The following is a 21,314-nucleotide window of genomic DNA, read 5'->3' as shown; positions in this document are numbered from 1 at the left end:
TTTTTTTTTTTTTTTTTTGCTAACCCATCCAGACAGTCTGGCTGAAGAGTAGCATGTGATAAATTTGTGTGCAGTGTGCTGTATTACTAGGTATAATTCTGACAGTTGGTATATTGTCTGTTACCAGGTATAAGGATTGGGGAGGAAAGAAGCTTAGAAAGCAAACCAACTTTTTTGTCCACAACTGTTAGAGGTATAATGTGGTTTCTTTAAGATTTCATTAATGTAATTTGTATTCATGTAATGTAATTTGTATAAATCTAAAGTAGCATCTCCTTCAGGAAAGATATGTGCTAGCTAAAATGGCTTTCTATCTCAAACCTCTATGTAGGGTAGACTAGCACAATCTGCTACTGCTAGACTTCAGTGTTCTGCACTGTAGAGGAGCTCTGAGAAGACAGTTACTTCTTTTTTCATTCTTTTGATGAAGAAGGTGGAAACAGTTGAAACCACGTAATTTCCTCCTATGAAGGGCAAAGCAATGCTATTTGTGCTTACTGGTAAATACTCTGAGCTGGATGGGAAGAGGAGAGTCATGAGCTTAACCTGTAATCATAGTCAGACTTGGAATTTAAGTCACTGTCACGATAGAGGCACAGAATTGCACTAAATACATAGTGTTTTCTTACCTAAGAATAAAAATAAGAACAGTTTTCTATCTTAAACTGTACTCTTTGTCATTACAAAAAAAAAAAAGAAATTCTTGGGAAAAACTTAAGGAAACTGTTTGAATACTTGGAATAGGTGGACGGTGCATCATCTTTCACAACCCTATTTGTAATCACAGTTTCTTGAACTGTGCAGTTATTACTTTAATCGCTTGGCCACATCACTTGCTAGGTGTGAACTACTCGTTGTGAATGCTGTCTTTAAAAAGGAGGCTTGAGGGAGAAGAAACCTTCTGAACTTACTGCCATCCTGTGTTTGCTGATTGCTCTCTACTTTGGTCTGCTCACTTTTCTTTAAGCTCTTCTGCATTAATTAGAAGATCTTTTATTTGGATTGCTTTTTTGTGGTGGTTTTTCTCTTAAGAGGAAAGATATGGTACTCTGATACAAACACAGTAAAAAGCGTCCAGTGACGCTTCAATGTGAGAAGAAAGAAGCAGTCGGTTCATTCCAGAAAGAAATTTCCCCAAATTGTAAGAAGAGGATGCATGACTAAATGTGTAAATGCACTTAATGCATACAAAGACAAAGTGCTGCTCAGATTCAGCATCTCTGGGTTTGCTGTCCCATGTCTTCTGTCTCCCTCCTGCCGGCAGCACTTAGCTAAATGTGTAGTAGAACTATTTTCTGAGTGTTACTATTTTAAACTGTACTATTTTTAACCAAATGCAATTTTAGGACTTTATTTCTTAAAAAAATTACTTGCTATGTCTTCATATTGTCTTCTTGGATAAAATGCAGTGTATGCTGCAGTTGGTAAACATGGAAGAGGGTAGAGAGTATTCCATGCTCAAAATATAGCATACCCTTTTTTCTCTTTCCAACTCTAGAGACTGCTGATTCCTATACTGCTTCCATAGTGTCATAGGCTTTTACTAAGCAGCTTTCTCAGGATATGTATACTTTCAGGTAATTTTTCTGTGTAAAGCTGGTATCTCTTTTTGGCAACCTGAATCACTTTAAAAAAAAAAAAAAAGCCAATAGCAGCTTGCTTGAAAGAAGATGCTTAAAATTTTGATGTTTGCTTGACTCTGAGTACCAGTCTTATGACAACATACCAATTTGTGTTCATAATTTAGAATACATTGTGACTGTTTATATTTTTACAGTGCCACTTCTGTGTTCTTTTCCAGTACTCTTCAGGTTCTCCATAATTGTAATTAGTCCCAGAACTGATCATTAGGTATGCTGTATTATAGAAACAGCCTCTGAATCATCCGGCAGAACTAGAATCAAAAGTCCATTTTATTTGTTCGGACAATACTGCAAATCTCTGTAAGGAACTCAGTTCTTAGATTATTTATACTTAGAGTGCCAGTCAAGGGTTAGGCTGAAATGAAATGACTAAGTTAAGTGCCCTGATCCTATGTTGTGTCAGGAGAGACAGGAGTTTTGATGGTATGCTGCTGCTCAGCAAGTTGCTTTGCAAAGTCATTATAAGATGAGCCCTTTACCCTCAGAGGATATGGGGGAGTGGGAAGTTAGGGCCCCCCAAATTAATTTCCTGGTAGAATCCAAGCAATTGTACTATTACTTTCTGTCACTCAAAGATTTGAATTCCTCACTTTGTAGTATCCAGCATAAAGAGCTGCTTTTCTTTTGGGGGCAGTGTTTCCTTGGCAAGCCTCTGCAGAAGCAGTATCCAAGAGATGGTGTGGTTTTATTAAGAAATGTTATGAACTCTTTTTCATGTGCAAAGTTCTCATTTTTAGACTAAACCTGCAGGAAACTTTGAGTAATAATGTGAAGTGGACACGAGGGATCTGTAATCATGCAAATGAGCACTAAAATGTTTCATAAAGAGGATTGGTTGCAACTTTGATCATGCTCCAGAAGCCTCTGTTGTATGCAGCATGTCAGTAAAACTCAGACACCTGAGTCGGCAAAGAGGTAATACAGGGTGAGAGAAGCTGGGAAACACCTTGGTGATACACAAATAGAGAGGGATTGCTGAAAGGCAACCTGTGAGCTGCTGCTTACTGTAACAATGAGCATTGCACAGTGAGAGGTTTTCATCTAGCTGAATCAACAAGTTGTAAATGAGGTCATGAGCTAGTTAATACATGTGTTCTTGTCTGGCAATGTTTAACTTAGCTTTTCTGCTTGTTACTGTTTTCACAGTTTATTTTCTCCAATGTGGCCTAAATCTGTACCGTCTTGCACGAGAGGCAGTAGAAATTCTCTGCTTTCTTGTGCTCCTGAATAGGTACTGAGGGGTGGGTCTCAGTCTTACAATATTTGTAAGGTTGGCAGAATGAGTCTTCTATAGAGCTTCTTATAGCTGGAAGCCTAAGGGTGCGATTCTGTTTCTTGGCAGCCTAGCCCTAGGGCACTACTACTGTATTCAGGAAAGAACTTATTCTCTCTTGTCTTTATCTTTTTTTTTTTTAACATGTGTTAGAACGGTTTCTTTACCAGGGCAGGAATTGGGCTTCACTGACCCTGCTGCTTATACTTAAACAGAAATGTACTTGGCGAGTTAAAAGGGACAATACACCATGTCCCAAGAGTGACAATAAAATGCATGGCCTAAATCAAGGGAGGGGAGCGCTCATTGCAGACGGTAGAGCTCAGAAAGCTTTGGATGGAAGTGGGCGTTAGTTACCGTTAACCCGTGACTAAAGGTTACCCAGTAAGATGACTGTTTCTCAAACTGTAAATCCTTGTGTGTGGAGAATCTCTCCAAAGGGATATATGTTCTTAACATCATGTTTTCTTCTGACAGAGGAGGTGCAAAGGAAAACAGAATGTAATGATTTAGATGAGAAAGCTGCTGTGGGAGATTTCATTTCCTGGTCCTTTGTTTTGAAGTAGAATCTCGTTTATGCCATACATTAATTACATCATTTGTTGGGGCGAGAACAAAGGGAATAGAATATTGCTGCTAGTATGTCTGAATTTGAGCTTGTCTTCCTTTTCTTCTGCAGTGAGAAAATTTGGTAATTAATTATTTGCCTTTTTTTTTTGGCAAAAGCATTGTTGATAAAAATGAGGTTGGTACCACTTTGGGAATAGGGCCTCTGCAGCAAAAACACAAATATTGCAGTATGAAGTGTGTCAAAATCTCTTATCAAGTCACAAGGGGGAATTGTAAATAAGAGTGAAAGGGAACTACTTTAAATGTCTCTCGCTCTCCCCCTCTTCAAAATCTAACAATTGGAGCTAACGGCTGCTTCAAAGTGAACATTTAAATTCCAGCCCATACTTATGAGCGGTGGAGTTCATTGCTCAAGCTTCTGCAGTAACCTTGGCTGTCTTGTGCTGCTTCCCTGTGCAGTGTTACAAGCATCTGTGCTGTTTGGAAGCCCTCTGTTTAAAAGGCACAGATGTCATAGTAATCTTCTCATCTTTTGATTTGTATTTGGACATTGTTTTCACTCATTCAATGTATCCTGCTATTATTTTAGTTAAAATTGTGATCATGTAGAGAAGAATGAACTTCAGTCACTTCTAAAATACTCCTATATAACATGGCTGTGTTGGAGTGCAGTTACTGCCCTCTAAAATGTCTTCCTTTTACAGAAATTATCCTAGCACCGCTCAAGTACATCATCATGTGGCCAAGGAGCAGACTTTCATGTGATAGAATAAGGTAAAGAAGATGGCAGAGCTTAAATGCAGATACAGTAAACAGGTATTCTTAGACTATTTATAGAGTAATAGAGGAATAAAAGACTGCATAATAAACTGCATTTAGTTCTCCACCTGAAGGTGAGTCATGGGCAACAGTGAGAAGGAAGGGTTTAGAGAGATTCGACTCAAGTGCTGGAATGATACGTGGTTGTGCCACGTGGGTTGTTCCGCAGAGAGAATTGTCCCTAACTTAGCAATCAGGGGAAGGTGGTGAATACAGCAGAGGCAAGGTGTAAGAATGTCTGCAGATGGTGTGAGAGCTGCTGGAGCTGGCTCATGATGCTGTGGTGTGGTGCAAACTAGTTAAATGTCTTCGTGGAGATTCTGCTGAGGGATTCCTGCTCTTGTCATTTGTGTATTTGGTAGAAGGAAGGTGGTGAGCAGGGAAGATGAACTCCATAAAATACAGGTGTTTGCTAAGAAAACTGGCAATGTAGAACATCTGCTGTGTTGTATTAACTAGAAGCGTGTTATTCTGTATAAAACAGTTGCTAGAAGGAAACTGTTGTGGTGCTGGATTTCAGGCCCTTTAAAAAGCTCAAAATAAAAATCATAGAATCGTAGAATGGTTTGGATTGGAAGGGACCTTTAAAGGTCATCTAGGCCAACCCCCCTGCAGTGAGCAGGGACATCTTCAAGTAGATCAGGTTGCTCAGAGCCCCATCCAACCTGACCTTGAATGTTGCCAGGGATGGGACGTCTACCACCTCTCTGGGCAACCTGTGCCAGTGTTTCACCACCCTCATTGCAAAAAATTTCTTCCTTATATCTAGTCTGAATCTACCCTCTTTTAGTTTAAAACCATTACCCCTTATCCTATCGCTACCGGCCCTATTAAAAAGTCTGTCCCCATCTTTCTTATAAGCCCCCTTTAAGTACTGAAAGGCTGCAATAAGGTCTGCCTGGAGCCCTCTCTTCTCCAGGCTAAAGAACCCCAACTCTCTCAGCCTTTCCTCATAGGAGAGGTGTTGCATCCCTCTCCTCATTTTTGTAAACGATCAAATGGATACTGTACAGAAACTAGTGATGGTGACTTGTATGATATTTCACTTTAATCAAAACTTCATTTTAATCAAAGAAACTATCAATTATTTCAGCTTTTGAAAAAGCACATCCTCAGAGGAGCATGCAACTTGTCACACCTACTTTATGAAAGTACTTGAAAAATTATCTTTAATGTTAAATTTGTAAATTGTATATTTGTATTTTAAAAAAGGTAAGTAAATAGTCTTTGTCTGTCTATCATCCCTCCTATCATCTATCATATCTGAATTGATCTTTGCTTGGCATACTGTGGGTCTGATGCCTTTTCTAGGAGCATGTTGCAAGTTACTTTCTTGAAGACCTAACTATTGGTAGAATTTTACAGAGATGGCTTATTGAAGGTGGCAGATACTAAGTAGTCTTGAAATACTTCTACATAAATACCAACTGACTCTGAAATGGTATCTTTTTCAAATATTGGAACATACTGTGTTCCCAAGCTGTTTTATAGTAGCTGGTTGTCCCACTACTTATGAATGTGTAATCTAGAGTTACATTATTTTCTTCAGTATTTTTAAAAAGCTCAAAGTATAAATTAACTCAGTTAAAAAGGCTGTGCCCAGTATTGCTGAATAGATGGATGAAACTTTAAATATAACATGACTAGTATAGCTGTAAGTATCAGGATAAGTTCTTCTATAGTGTTTTGTTCTTAGCTGTAGGGAAGTTGTTGGCTGTTGCTGGTGTTTTTTTCCTAAATGGATTGCAGTGCCAAGCACTTAAGGTGACCTTCAGAAAGAGCATGAGTGCACTGCATTGTGATGGAGAGCTCGGAAATTAAGATTAGTAAGGGCACCATGTGCTGGGTTTTTGACCTGCAGAGTCTGTCTGGGAAGGAGAAGAGGATGGGCATGTACCACCCAGTTGTGAAATGGACTTCAAAGTACTGCTTTATTTAAGTATCCTAATGAGAGCAGGTATGAAAAAAAGGATCAGTGTTCTGCTTGTTGGAGAGGCTGCTGAGCAGCCAGGCTGTGTTCTTGAAGAGTAAAGCTGTATCTGCATCGCGTCGGGTCTTTTTCCACAGGCTTACTAAATGCTAACAAGCAGTAAAAGAACTGCTGTTGTAAATGCCTACAAATCCTAGGCTGTGCCAAGTCTTGGCCTTGATTTATGAAACGCTGATAGCTTGAATGTGCTTTAATATTGCTAGTATGGAGAACAGCCTGTGTGTCCCCATCTCAAATTATGGTCATGCAAAGTGTATTTAAACCATGAGGATATAGTGGAAGAATTCAAATGTGTAATGCCTAATCAGCATGAAAAGGTGTTCTGTGTGTCCTTTGCTTGAAGAAAAGGATTTTTTATATCAATTGACTTGAGTTTGTTGGATGGATAGGCTTTCTTCCCTGTGACACTGAAACTTGCTTTCATTTGGAAGAAGAGGGAGACCTAGGCCTGTTTTCCCTTTGTTACATAGGTTATGTTAATTAAGTCTTGTTAAAATACTGTGGATCAAGTCCGCTTCTTGACATCTAGATGTAATCTTACAGAAGCTGGTAGAGCTATTTCTGTTCATGGGAAAAAAAAAGAAAAAGTGGCAGGTTTTTTGGGTGCTTTGTGTTTTGATGAGAGGAAAATGTAGGTACGCGAATTTTAAAACCAAATGAAAACAAGGTGGTTAAAGAGATCTGGATAACTTGAGTGTTAATGCATATTAAGAAATTTGGGATTAGGTGGTGTGTTTTTTAAATTTCAACCTCTGCTTTTTGTAACAGGTTACATCTTAAGTGTTGTGCTCCTAACTTTACCAAGGCAACACCTGGTTCAGCTTTATCTGTACTTCTTGACTGCACTGCTGCTTTATGCTGGGCACCAAATTTCCAGGTAAGAATAATTGGATTAATTTTGTTAGCTTGGTTTGGGAATTAGAAAAATGACTGATACTTTGTTACTATCTTGTATAAATGGATAGGTCTGGTTTTGTGGAGGCCTTTTTTCTATGCCAGACACCTAAATATATCTTGCTGGTTTTTGTCTTGAAAAAGTTTACGGAATTAAATATGCAGTCAGGTAGTTCTGGTGTATTTTCTTTGGCTTAAACGGAATTTAGAGCTACATTTCTGTAGAGTGTAATGTCCATTAATCTGAGGAGAGAAAACACCACAAGACTGAATGTGGCCTCTGATGTAGTAATCTGAGTTATTAAATGGCTCGGCTAACATGCTTTCAACATTGGGGCATTCTACAAAGTAGACAGGATATTACTTTTAGGTTCCTGGTACCTACATTGAAAGAGAAAATAGAGATATGAAGATGGTAAAAGTAAAGTAGTAGTGGAATTTATTCTTAAATTCATCTTTCTTTATGTAATATATTTTACAATGAAAAGAAAAAGAAAGGCATTTTGGATCTAAAACGCAAAGCAAGAGGCTGAAGAACTTGAGTCGGACGAGACAGGGTCATCATCTTCGTTTGTTTGGCTCCAGCTAAATCTGTTGAAAGCTGATGTAAACTGTCATACCGACAAGAAGTTTAATTGGAACCATTACGAGAGTGCCATCACATTAATGGCTTTACATAGGAAGTTTTGAAAATATGGACTTGAGCCTGATTTATTTTGGTGCCTGCTGATGGGAAACATTTGAAAATGTGCTTTTGATTGACTTAAGTGAAGTAATAGGTTTGTTATTTCTGCATCAAAATTGTTGTTCTAAAGCATGTGCTGGAATATCTCTTACTTGCTATGTTGCAGTTCAGGGGAGTGTTAATGAAGGTTTTGTGGTGACTTGACATGTCGCTGTTGTGGCTGTCAGAGTTGCAGTTAATGATTTCCTGAATGGATGAGGGTGCAAGAGGGGAATTATGGCCTCTTATTGCCTGGGTGGGAAGGAAAGAGGGTTTTTTTTATCATCCTCAGGGGAGCCCTGAGTTTTATAGATACAGTTTGTGGGTGTTTCTTATAGGGTTGAAGGCTTATTTATTAGAAAAGAGCAACCTAAACATTATTTAAGAACTTGTGTTGAAATGAAAATAAAACCGTAAAGTAACAAATACCCATCAGCTACAGGGCTTTGGTCCAGAACATTTACAGCTAGAGATCTTTATGCCATTCTGGATCTTTAAATTTTTTAAAAGAGAGACGGTATGGATTTTGGTTGATATGTTAAGGGATAGCACTGTTTGTGTTTCTATGTAATGTGAGTTGTGATTTCTATTGCTTTGTGAGGTTTGAGACTTTACAGGCTTCACTGAAACATATTAGATAACTATTGCGTGGACTGTTTGGCGTATTTGTACTAAGCTTTCTCTATTTGGTACTTCTGGAGTGAGTTAATAAAGACTTTAATTAAATCTTGCATCAGCTGGCACAAAAAAAATACATTTAATTAAAAGATGTCTTGGATTCAAATAGTCCAGTAGTATTCCCTAGCTATTTTGCAAAGCAAATGTACTTGCTAACACTTTTTAGTGAGCTTACCCATTCCCTAGATATAAGACTGACTTGCTTTGGAAGGAAGCACTGTGCAAGGGTTCTCAGCGGCAGCTTTTGTATAATGTGGGGAGTGACACTTGCATTAGCTTTTCAAAAGAATTTTTGAATCCCATTAGTTTTCATATTGAAAATAGTAAAGTGTAATGCACAAATATAATGTTAGTAAAGCTATTCCTTTTATTGCCAAAGCTATCCAGTTCCAGCTGATGTTTCTGTTTAGCAGACTGATCATAACAAGACATACAGTTGTCACATGTGCAAACTGTTCCTGAGTGTTTCTTTGTTAGTAACTCTGCTTAGAGCTGAAAACTTCTGGTGAATTGCTCGCGTGCACTACCAGTTGGAATGCTATTTAAGAGAGATGAAGAGGTCTCATATTGAGGCCAGTTTGGTTAATGCAAATTATAGAACAAGACCAGAATCAGCTGGCACTTGTGACTCTGCAGTGTCCTGGAAATTCTGAGCTGTTGAAAGACTTCATCTTTCAGTGCTTTTTTTTCCATCCCAGAAATAGCTTGCAGTTCAGCTGCAAGTCTGGGAATAAGATCTGAATTTTACAGTTAAGCTCTGACTTCAGACTTCCAGGTCTATGTGACCTTGACAAGTCACCTAACTTCTTAAGTGTTTGTTTCCTTATCTGCAAGACTGAGAATTACCTTAATGTGCAAAGATTGATTAATGTTTGTGAACACTTGGAGAGTCCAAGAAGATGCTTCATTTGTATGTAGCATGTTAACCTGGCCATTTGGGTGGAGATAGTACGCCATCTGTTTATGGAAAAAGGAGAAGTCAGCTTTAAAAAAACAAAATCCTGCTGCTCCTGACAAGGAAAATGGATGCCGATTTTATTTTATATGTAGCTGCACAAATGTCTTGCTTAAAAGGATCACATTTCTTTTGCCTATTTCCAGCAATAAAACGTGGGAAAATAAATGATGCAGTTATGCAGAAAAGAAATTATGCAATTAAACACACTGTTAATGCTAAAAAATTGAAACTACATCATTATCTTATTTAATGTTTTGCAGTTTTGTTATGATTGTATTCCAAGTGTTGAGCCTCGCAGAGCTTAGAATGAGAATATGGGCGGCAACAGGAGACTGAATTGTTTCTTATGGATAATCTTAAAATACACTTAATTTTAAGTTGTCTGTAGACATTTAAAACCTATGAGAGTGTGTTTGATGTTGATGGCAGAGATTAATCAGCCAAAGTAAATGTCAGCAACACGAGTCAATTAGGTCAGATAACCACTGTGCCTTATGTCAGTCAATTACAAAGCATATTTTTAATAACAGAAGACCTTTCTGCATTTTCAGTAACAAAAAATCGTCATGTGTGAAGCACTGTATCTCTTTACCTTTTTAAAGCAATGTTAGCCATGGCTGTCTGTGAGTATATGTTCACAGTCCCGCAGTTTGATTAAATGAGGCTGGAAATGCATCTACAGAATGAACAGCAGGCAATCTGATCTAAGCTTTATTCTTATATCCTAATTTTCTAAAGTAATAATGTAGTTTCAGTCATTTCATTAACTAGTAAATAATGATTTTAGCATTCTTGTTTTCTTACATTGCTGCAGTAAAGTGAACAATTCTCAAATGTAAAAGCTGCAGCTTAATACAGCTTTAATTGATCAAAATTGAGTGCAGGCATTTGCTCTTCTCAGCATCTTGTATGGCACTGCAGCTGTTCGAGGCATCTTCTGATTGCTGTCTGTGCCAAAAGATCCTTGTGTTTGTACTGGTAATAAAGAGAATCATTGCTTTGACTTTCCTTATTCAGACATCATCTACAAATGCTGTTTAAAGAATTTAGGAGATCTTAAAACATTGCGTCTCCAAGCTGGTAGGCCTAAAACTCAATTAATGAGAGTTACTTAAAGAATTAAGCCAAGTACAGACCTCTGTGCAGATGACTGCATCAGGTAGACAATGGCAAGAAATGTAGCTTGAAGGAATTTGGGTCATCTCCAGGCATGTTCCTGGTGTTGAAGAAGCAACTGTAAGTCCAGCTTTGTTGGTATGTCTTAGCTAAGTTGTGTAAGGTCATCTTGCTACAGTTGGTGTCCTGGGTGATTTTGTAACCTGTTTCCTAACAGATACTGAAGAAACTTCCAGCAGTTTAGAAATAGCCAGTGTTTTCACTCTAAATTTGAGGACGGAACATGATATTGCTCATACAAAAAGCCATCTTCAGCGTGTTGCAAATGGTGTTATTTTTTTCTGCCTTTGTAACTCTGATGGATTATCCTGTTTGTGTTGCTAATGCTTTCAGAAAGTGATTTCTGCAGGTTCATATGAAATAAATAAAAGAAAAAACCCAACTTTGTCCCAAAGATTACATCTGTATGGATGTTGAAAGGTAGAAAAAAACCCTTGTGCTTAGCTATATCTTGATAACAAGGGGGAAAGTTCTACCTACAATCGGTCATCTTAAGTGCCTTTTCAATCCTCATGTGTTTTTAATTGTAGGTTACAGCCTAAAGAACCCATTTCAACATACCTCGCATATACTATGACACTTGAAAAGCTGCAGTGAGTAGGCAGGGTTGTCAGCTATGAAGAACAGGCTTTGAAGTGTTTGTTTTAGTACTTTGAGATTTATGTCTTGAATTCCAGAGATTTTTTGCAAATGAAAATGTGAATGCATTGGGGTAGCAAGCTAATACTAGAAGAAGGGTATATTTCCACATTTCTGGGGAGAAATGCATGCTTCCAGTAGCACTGAGTTGCATATTTTTCTGCACTGAAATAAAAAGAGCAATTCTAGTATTGGTTGTGGTTTCCAGTACTGTTTGCCTTGCTTTGACTGCATCTGTTCCCAGCAAATGTGGCTTGCCTCACTGATAGAAATAAATAAGTAATAAATGAAGTGCCGTGCCCCTCGAGCAAACAGACTCTGCTAGCTCTGTGCGGGGTCAGATCGAGTGTGTCTGTCTGGCATTCCCGCGACGTGATGCAGCTAGACATGAATGACTGGACAGCATCAGCCAGATACGAGCACAGGGTTAGTTGTGCTGCTGGTGGCAGAGTTGGTAGTGTCATAATAAGGGTGGAGAAGCAGCTGTCCTGGGAGTGGAGAAGGAGGGGTCGCAGGGCAAGGCAGAAAAAGGGGCTGGAGATCTGGATGCAAAGGATCATGAGTATTGCCTGCTATCTCATGGCAGGGGATTAAGGAGCCATTGGAGAATTATTGCTGTGCTGTTCCAGGATTGCCTTCTGAAAGTGCAAAATGCTTGCTCTTAGTGTGAAGTTCCTATTTGAATTATATTGCTGTTACATATGTTAGCCTGGTTGAAAGCAGAGCTGATGGATGATCACCAACAGCAGAAAAATGCCCAGTCTTCTCACGTTCTTATCTTTTTCTTTGGTTGCCTGAGCCCACTGCCTCCTAGCCAGTGTTTTCTGAGAGAAATTATAAATATCCTGTCAGATTATCAGACTATTTCACTGTATTTGTCAATAGCAGTCTATCAGTTTGAGGGTATCTGGTTGGTCCCCCAAGTTTCCCAGGATAGAGCTAAAATTTTAAGTCATGTTGGATAAAAGGATTATGAAGCAACTCTGTTCCTGACTCCAGCTCATGACTGTCACTTTTCCTTCATACCTATTTTTAAATTCAATGCAGAGATTGTTAGGTGCAAAATACTATAACCATTAAATTGGTAGACCTCTGTCAAGCTTTAAAATTTTTTTCACATGGAGCTGGTGGGAAAAGAAATTATTATTAGGAAGAAGAACACTTAATAAGGATACTTAAAAATGGAATGGTGCTTCAGAGGCTTTGTCAATAAGTAGTTTCAGGCCATGCTCTGAAGAACAGCTTGGATGTCCCAAAGGATTTTTGCAGCTATGCCAGTGAGTCTAATTACAGATAATACTTTTTTCTCTTAAGTCATGCCTCAGTTAGATCCTTACATCAGTGAGGCTGTTGTAACAGTAGTGTTAATACTGCTTTTTGTAATTTAGTTAATTGACTGTGACATACACTGAAGTTACATATGTGTGGAATGAATAAATTGCTTCTTGTCTGATCAGATGGATCTTAATAGTTTGTGGGTTTATTTTTTTAGGGATTATGTAAGGAGTGAATTGGAATCAGGATATGAAGGGCCAATGTACTTGGAACCTCTCTCGATGAATCGTTTCATGACTGCTTTAGTAGGTAAGTGCTTTAAATATTTGTGATGCAGGAGAGAGCTCTGCCTTATTCTCTTCATTGAAACCTATGCACGTTTTACCTTTTGGTTTCAAATTTTTCTTACTGCTTTTAGTAGCTGTGATTCTTGTTAATATGCAAGAGGCAAGGGAGGCTAGGTGTATCCTGCCTGGCTTTTTCTATGCCACTGATTTACCAATACTCTTGTACTTGCAGCTTTGAAGTATTTTCTAGGGCTGTTTGTCATGCTCTGCCCCTATGTTCTTCTCAGACTCGCAATCTGATTCAGAAGGATTGGATTGTCTATAATAATCTTCAGGTGGAAAGTACTGTAGAAATTTCAATAGTAACATGTATTTCTAGTGCTTTTGTCAATGAAAGTGGTGTACAAGTATTTATTCTTTCTTGGCCTTATAGATGAACACTATCATTCTCTTACAAAAAAATGGTGAAAAAGATTTGTGGGTGTGTGCATGGGGCTACAGGCTACTTTTTTTTTTAAAGGAGTCCCAGGGATATGACTAATTAAAGAGTTAAGGAGTAACAAGTCAAAACTACATTTAAATTGTGTTTGATTAATGGCAGAGGTGAGTTCTCTACCTAAAAATCCCAAATAAATCCTGAAGAATTGGGCTTTCTAGACTGTTCCCTTACCCTTTGAACTTTGACTGGGAGAGAATAAATTCAGCATTAAGGTTGCTACGCCATACCATATGTTCTACTGAGAGGATATCGGAATACACACACACTCCCCATGTGTATTTTAAAATTAAGCCTGAGACAAGCTTGAAAGAAAAATCTTCCTTAATTCCTTTCACTAAAATCTATGGTTTTCATCAGATTATCGACAGATTTAGTCAGCCATGTACTGTTGGCAAAACTCAGCTGCTTTCTATTTACTTGCAGCTGCTACTGGCAGATTTAAATGGGTTTACTTCTCTACAGTATGTTAGGTCTACCAAAATATATACATCTCCTGTTTGCCTGCATCCTTACTTTCAAATGTGGCATTTGTCTTTGCTTTTAATATTTTTTTAATAGAAATAACATTGGTATTTTTTCAAGGAAAGGAAATCTTTTTTAGATATAATTTCTTCTCTCTTCTGAATTTCTAGATATATTATATTTTGCTGTCTTGCCAAATGACACCAAAGTACAACTAAAGCCTTTAGTGTGTTTCTATGAGAAAATATTTGTAATTAGTCCTTTGAATTTCTCTGGTGCAATGCAGGGTCCCATAATAAAGCAGAATCCCTCAGAGGGCTTCACAAAGTGGCAGGCAGGTCTGGGCAGGAAGAGATCAGGAGGAATTGTGTCATCCAGTAACATTTAAACAGAAACTAAACCGAGAGTCAAACCCATTACGCTTCATCCAGGTTTTAATACGGAGTAAAAATAAGTGAGAGAAAGATAATACTGTTTTTATCCAATTTAGTTTTGGGTTGTACTGGGTGTCAGACTGAAGTGTCCCTTTATTGTAATTGTTTTTCAGAAGTAGGTGCTTGATTACACTAGCAAATGTGTGTACGTTAACATACTTAATATCCCCATTATTAATTTCCCCTGTTCTTTTAAAGCCAACTTGAAAGTGTAATTTTAGTCTTGATGGCAAGTGGTCTTCTTTGGGGAGGACCTGTGAAAGTGGGCTAAGAGGCTTGGCAGTGTTTTATATAAATATGAAGTACTTTCTCAAATTTGTTACATACGAAGGTATTTATCCAGTGCAATCTGCCATGTCTGCACTGAACTGTGTCATCTTCACAGCAAAATGAATATACAGGTGCTTTGCTCCATCTTTTTCTTACGTGTTCTGCCAGTGTTGTGCTGCAGCACTGTTGACAAAGGCACTGAGGCAGGTGCATGGTGGAGTAATCGTGCTACTAATACAGCTCTGGTTCCTAAAAGTTCTGGTCAGAATTAAGGGGATGATGTACAGTATGCCAGCTGCTTCACAAATTTAATCTTTGTTAATGCTTTTATTCATTAGTACTTTTTGAATGGGCTCTCATAGTCATTTCTTCCACTGGATCTAATTCAGTCTGATGACTGTTGACTAGGGTTACTAACACGCTGGATGGAATAGATGTCTTTGAAGACTGCCCCTTGGATGAGTGTGCCACTTTGTGAGCATGTCAGCTGTGAACGTTACAAAGCTGCGTGGTTTTGGAAGCGATGCTACCATGAAGACTTGCTTTTTCTTAGTGCACAATAATGGCATTATATATGAACTTTAAGACATCCTGTTTTTTGCATAACGGTTAATGACATAGCCAGGGAATTTGTTAACATCAGCTTTTTAAAATTGGTAATGAAATACAGACAGTTCTCTACTTAAAGTGGCTTGAACAGCGGCTGTGCTGCATAGGCTTTCTTGTTGCACACTTTCCATTAGTTTACAAGCTGGGAGGCTTTGGCTACCTGTCAGCAACATTTAATGTATTTGTGGAGGTTTTGGGAAGGGAAAAGAATGGGCAGGAACTTAAGGCAACTTCCTTATTACCTCATTCCCTAGCAGAGGAGCCTGGTGTCCTGCAGGAGGATTCCAGCTGTCGGGTTCATTAGCTGTATCTGGCAGTTTTCAGTCCACGGCATTTAAGTTTACAGAGTGGAAACATTCAGCTGAATTTGCTAGTCTCAGCAGATAGCTAGAGTGTTAAAATCCTTTTACGATTTGATATGAGGTACAAACTAATTTCTTCTGACTGATCCTGCTATGTTATGTGTGATGACTGACGGTGCACAGCCCCACTTGGAGATAAACTATGATTTACTGCAGAGAGACATTGTCTGTCCTGAAGTAACGTGCTGCTACCCTAGTTTAAAGTGGGAAGTACCAGTCACTAAAAGCTCTATTGGAGATGTTTTCAGGCCCTTCCTGAAGGGGTTGAGAATTGACAAGGTGCAGACTTCAGGAAGGAGATTGGGGCCTCCAGAGAAAGCGCTCCATGCATTTCCTTTGATGGTGTACAGCTCTCCTTCCCATGACAAGTAACTTTTGATCGGTGTTTAGATCAAAAAGGTGGGAGGGTCAGAGAGTTTAGCAGGGATTACCAGCATACTGGGCACATCACTGTTGGAGGAAAGCAGGTTTTGCTATTGCATGAGATGAGACTGGACTCAGAGGTCCTATTTTGTGATTGGAGAGCTCCAGAGTCATCCCAAAGAGCACTGGGTTGTTTAACGTGATGTCATCGCAATATTTTTTTTCAGATGGTGACACTCTTACTAAATCCTGAAGAACATATTGGATGCTGGTATTTGTATCCCTTTGTGTGTGAAGCTGGGTTGCCTTAGTTACCATGAGTTGCAGAAATCCTCGCAAGTTGACTGTGCCAGGCTTCTGAATGTTACAGCACAGCAGTGTACTGGTGGTGTCTTAAATAGGATTGTAGCAACGTGTGTGTGGGCAGAGAACAACAAAGCAGAGGGAGGATGCTTCAGAGCTGGAGTCTGTTGAACCTCTAAAAAGATGAGTAGAGTAACTTTTTCTGAGGCTTGTAAGACCCAGTATGCTAATAGTGTCTTTCTGAGAGCAAGGGTGCTTGTTCTGAAAAGATATCTGCTAATGCAAAAATACATCTAGTAAATTGACAGTAGGACTTAAACTTGAAAGAGGACAGTGTGAAGGAGGAAGAACTTTGTATGCTTAAGTAGTAGAGATTAGAGATTGCTTTCAGCTCAGTTGCAGTTATTTTGAAAGCAGAAGTCCTTTCCTAGGTAGGGAAGCTAGGCAGAATGAAAGCAAAACCCTGGTGCTGCTATTTCTTCTCTCGCAGCTTCCCTCCCCAACCCATCCAGAAGGGTTTACAAGATCAGTAAGCTTATGTGAACACATGGAGTTAGCACTGACCTAGAGATGTTAACGGCCTTGATTTTGTTACTCTCTGTTTTGCTAAGGCTAACTCCTGCTTTTGGGAAGAGTTGTGAAATGCAAACATCAGCGGAGGTAGCTCCAAAACAGAGCAGAAGCACTTGGGTTTAATACCACGTATTCTGGCTTTCGGATTAAACTAACATAGATGGTGAACAAGGTTCTGCTTTTAAATAATGTGCAATAAACTTTTTCCTTACTGCTAAATGATGAGTGAGAAATGTTCTTAGCCAGGCAATGTGCATTTCGCCCCATTCCATTTCCTCTGAGATAAAGGGTACAACTTCCAGTGATTCTAATGGGAGCAGTTATACTGGAGTGGTCTGCTCTAGAAATACCACCCCCCAAATCTCTGGGTGGGTGGGAGAGGTTTGCTCGTGCTTGTGTCCCTGCCAACTGTTAAAGAGAATTTAGTTGTTAATTATCTGTCACTTGCAAGCTTCAGTGATAATTTTGAGCAACTGCCTCAGGGCATTATGAAATTATTGAAGTCTCAGCTGCTGATCTGGCTGTTCTTCTGTTGCTGTTCTTGGCCAGTAATTCCTCTTGATAGTATAAATATTGTTGCTCTAAAAAGCATTTGGGACCCCTGATTACTTTTTTTGCGCAGATTGGGATGAAATAGTATTAGCTGAGCTTCAGAAAAGCTGCTGCTGTGTATCCAGCTACTGATGGGATGTAAGGAAAGGATGTTAAGGAAGAAGAGGGATGACTTGTTGGGTTATCCTCTGCATGATTTGTTCCTGGAACTTGATATTAATCTGAGTATGATTCTGCATGTGTTCTGGGTTTACATCTCACTAATCTGGAAAATGGTAACTTCTGTGACCCAGCAAAAGACGCAGAGGAGCCTGGTTTCATAACAGATTATGTCCTAGTTAGAACTGTCATAATATGCTGGATGTTGATAACTGTGTTATGGAAAGATAATGTATTAATATACGTTTTTCCTGAAGGGGATAATCAGCTTGATTATAAAATACTGTGTCGCGTTTTCAGGTCAGCTGGTGGTATGTACGCTCTGCTCCTGCGTCATGAAAACAAAACAGATCTGGCTTTTCTCTGCTCACATGCTCCCTCTGCTGGCACGACTTTGCCTGGTCCCTTTGGAAACCATTGTTGTCATCAACAAATTTGCCATGATTTTCACTGGTTTAGAAGTTCTCTACTTTCTGGCATCAAATCTTCTGGTACCCTATAACTTGGCGAAATCTGCGTACAGAGAGCTTGTCCAGGTAAGACAGTGAACATAACAATTTTATTTTCCTTGGCCTGAGCCTTTTTTGCAGGAAAGAAATAAAAAATACTTTGGCTGTTTTCAGTGCAACTGTGTGTGTGTGTTAACTCATGCTTTCTTAGCAAACCAAATGTGTTCCTATCCATAGCATCTTGTTTCTTTAATTTATGGTAGCTTATAATTTGTATGGGTGAGCAGTTAAGATATTAGCCTGAATTACACTGCTGGTCAGCTGAGCATGTCCACTTTGCTTGGACTTTGCTTAGTGCTTCCCAAATCCAGGCAAAAAGACAAGATTGTGGCAAATGGAATTTATTTACAGCCTCCTTAAGTGAGTAAGGTAATCCCCATGCATTAATTGTAGTAGCTGTTCAAGAAATGCCTTCTGTATGAAAAGCATTTGTAATTGTAGTAGTGTTAAATTGGGAGTAATGCTAAAGCTGATTTTGACTGCAATAATCGCTGACTTACAGTCAGTGATTTGTAACTTGCAGACAGTGATTTGAAAGGTCTGTAGTATTTTCTTTAGAACAGCAGCATTGCTGAGACCTCTAACAAAAGAGTTAGCAGGAACAGAGAAGACTGATCTGACATATAAGCATTTTGTTAGCTCTTTGACATCTGATAGATATTCACTTGAAAAGATACTTTGTTAGTAGTACAGAAACATCACACCTCACATGTTATATAAAAATAAAATATATGTGTATATGCATCCTTCTATGTATATATAATATTTCAATATAAAAAGATTGATGCTTGCTTAATTTTTGACTGACCTGCTATTTCAGCTCTCACCACTCGCTGGATTTTTTTCAAACCAAGCTACTGGTTTTCTGCCTTCTGCTCTTCAGTCCAAAAGCAGTCTGAAAACTAACTTGTTAAGCTCTTTCAAAGGCCTCTTTAAAGCTCTTCTTTGCTGTCATATCTGTCATACACAAACAAAAACTTGGCAGCAGTAAGTGTCTGGTGTGCCAAGGTCTCAGCCTGACATGGTGATCAGTACTGTCTGGTTATTTATTTTGTATGTAATTGGTCTTTGGAGCAGGATTATCCCTCTGTGTTTGTACAGCACCTAGCATGGTCTGATCGTGTCCATAACTAGCTTGTAGATTTGCTGATTAAAAAGTAATTTGGGAGCTAACTGGCAAAGCTTCAATATCCTTGTTTTCCAGTGAGAATAGGAAAATCACGCTGACTGTTTACTTAGAGTGGTAACATTTGGGGTAAAACGGTTGCACGTCTTTGTACAGCTCAAAGACTTGCAACAGGTTGGAACCAGCACTTCCATTTTCCACATGTATGAATGGATGCAGAGTTTAGCTTCTTGAAGTCAAATTCAGATCAGATTCAGATTTGAGTGTCGTGTATCTATTTTTTATTAGACACTTATGTTTAAAACACTTCAGCATCTTAGGAATGTTTTAATTGCAAATACATTCTGGGGTGAGGGGGGAGATAGTTGTTTCTTGCTGATTTTCCCCCCTCTCCCCCCCCCTTGGTCAGAATTGTATTCTAAATATAGCTGTTACACAAGTCTCCTCATCTCTAGGATTGCTTGTCTCTTCCCCCCTCTCCCCCAAGTATTTCAGATCTTTGCCAGGCTGTATTACAGTGTTGTAATCAGGAGAAAGAAGTATTCCTTGTACATGCCTTTGGACACTGATCATACTCTGTCTCCTGACTTTTTAGGCAGAGAGCATAAAGTTTTTTCCTTGGGAATACAGAGAAAATGGCAGAAACTTTATAATGCGGCACTGGATTTTTAAGTGTATTGTATGCTGCTTTTCTGAATGCATGTGTAGCAAAGAGTGGGTTGGAATGAAAAGTTGTGTGTGAGTGGTTTTTGCATTGTATTGAAAATACAGGAAAACAGGATTTTTGTTTTTAAAGAGCTTACCTGTGTTCCTGAAACAGAACGGAAAAAAACAGTGGCTTATAGTGTGTTCGTGTAAGTGGTTGCAACTCCACTACAACTCAAACTTAGTACGCTTATTCCAGAGGAGAATATTGTTGCTTTGTCTTGAATATTTTCCTACTTGTATTTCCATCGCTATAACTTTGTGCAGTTGTTAGTTTTCAGTAATGCCTTCGTCCTGGTGTTTGTGAGTTTACTACTATTTTAGGCTGAATTTGATTGCTGTTTTGATATCGGTGGCAAAACTTAGTGAATATTGGGATGTTAAACACCAGAAGTGTTTCCTGGATGCAGCACCATAGGGAAGATAGCCCTAACAGGTGGGCTGAAGCAGATTTTCTGTATGTATTTCAAACTGTAGCTAATGGTATAATTTAAAAGCCGGTCCAGAATCTTGGCTGCCTACTTGCAGCAGAAGATGCCAGAAATACCTCACGGTTATGAATCTACATTATGAGCGTAGCATGACCCTTTTCCGATGTGGTCGAGTACTCTGCCAGGAGCTGCATAGGATTGCTTGCCAAGGGAGGCCAGGGAGAGGCCAAGGGAGTCTCCTGAGGGCAGATGCACTTCCTTCACAAGTCTGTGTTAAAAGTGGGAGCTTGGCACAGTGTCCCTGCCAGCAGCATGGTGCTTGTCGATCAGCGACAGTACGTTCTGCAGCAGGTCTCATGAGCATAACATCCCTCATGCTTGTCATGACAGACTAAGTAGGCAGCTTTTTTAGCGTTTGCTAGAATTTGCTAGCCATTATGGATTGTGTGTCATCCTGGGAAGCAGATGATGAGAAAATAGTAGTTATAAGTGATTTCCTTTTCACCTTTTGTATTAAGTCCACCTATATGAAGTTCCAGCTTCTTGGAAACGACTGCATTGTAACTTAGTTGTTGCAATACAAAAGAAGTAGTTTGAGCTTCAGAGTCTTCTGAAATAATGCTTAAACATGAATTTCAAAACACTTGGTAGATTAGGAGCAGTCAGAAGTCTGGTACATACTGTTTTTTGAGATACTTAATACCTCAAACATTTTATGTTTAAGTTTTTCCTTACAAACAGGTCAGCAAAGCAGTTTTACTATGCTGAAATGATGTGGCTCATATTTCAGTATCTAGTGTGTGCAGTGACTTGGCAGTAGCTACAGAGAAAACAACACTGCTGTGACTTAAGCTGGGCAAAAAGGCCTGAGAGGGTTATGCGTGAACTGGGAGGCACGTGTCCTCCCTCGCTCCTCTGGCTATGAGCTGGCTGCAGTCAGCAGCTCCGAGCCAGTTATTCGTAGGAAGGGGCATTCAGCTGGTCTGATAGTTTGCTGCACAGTCAGGTACTTTTCCCTACTTCAAGACAGA

At 39.1% G+C, this 21,314-nt stretch overlaps 1 protein-coding gene across 1 annotated transcript in view; it reads left to right on the top strand.

The window, feature by feature from the left end:
• RNF145 (ring finger protein 145) overlaps positions 1-21,314 on the top strand; it is a 42,662-nt gene that overhangs the window by 9,055 nt on the left and 12,293 nt on the right. The window contains 3 exon segments of the mRNA XM_009581583.1: positions 7,064-7,172; positions 12,857-12,948; positions 17,813-18,048. Coding sequence (XP_009579878.1) covers positions 7,064-7,172; positions 12,857-12,948; positions 17,813-18,048 — 437 coding nt within the window.

The sequence above is a fragment of the Fulmarus glacialis genome, unplaced genomic scaffold (assembly GCF_000690835.1).
Source record: "Fulmarus glacialis isolate BGI_N327 unplaced genomic scaffold, ASM69083v1 scaffold15007, whole genome shotgun sequence".
NCBI lineage: Eukaryota > Metazoa > Chordata > Aves > Procellariiformes > Procellariidae > Fulmarus > Fulmarus glacialis.
Note: the sequence above shows the minus strand (reverse complement) of the source record. Positions and strands in the feature narration are given on the sequence as shown.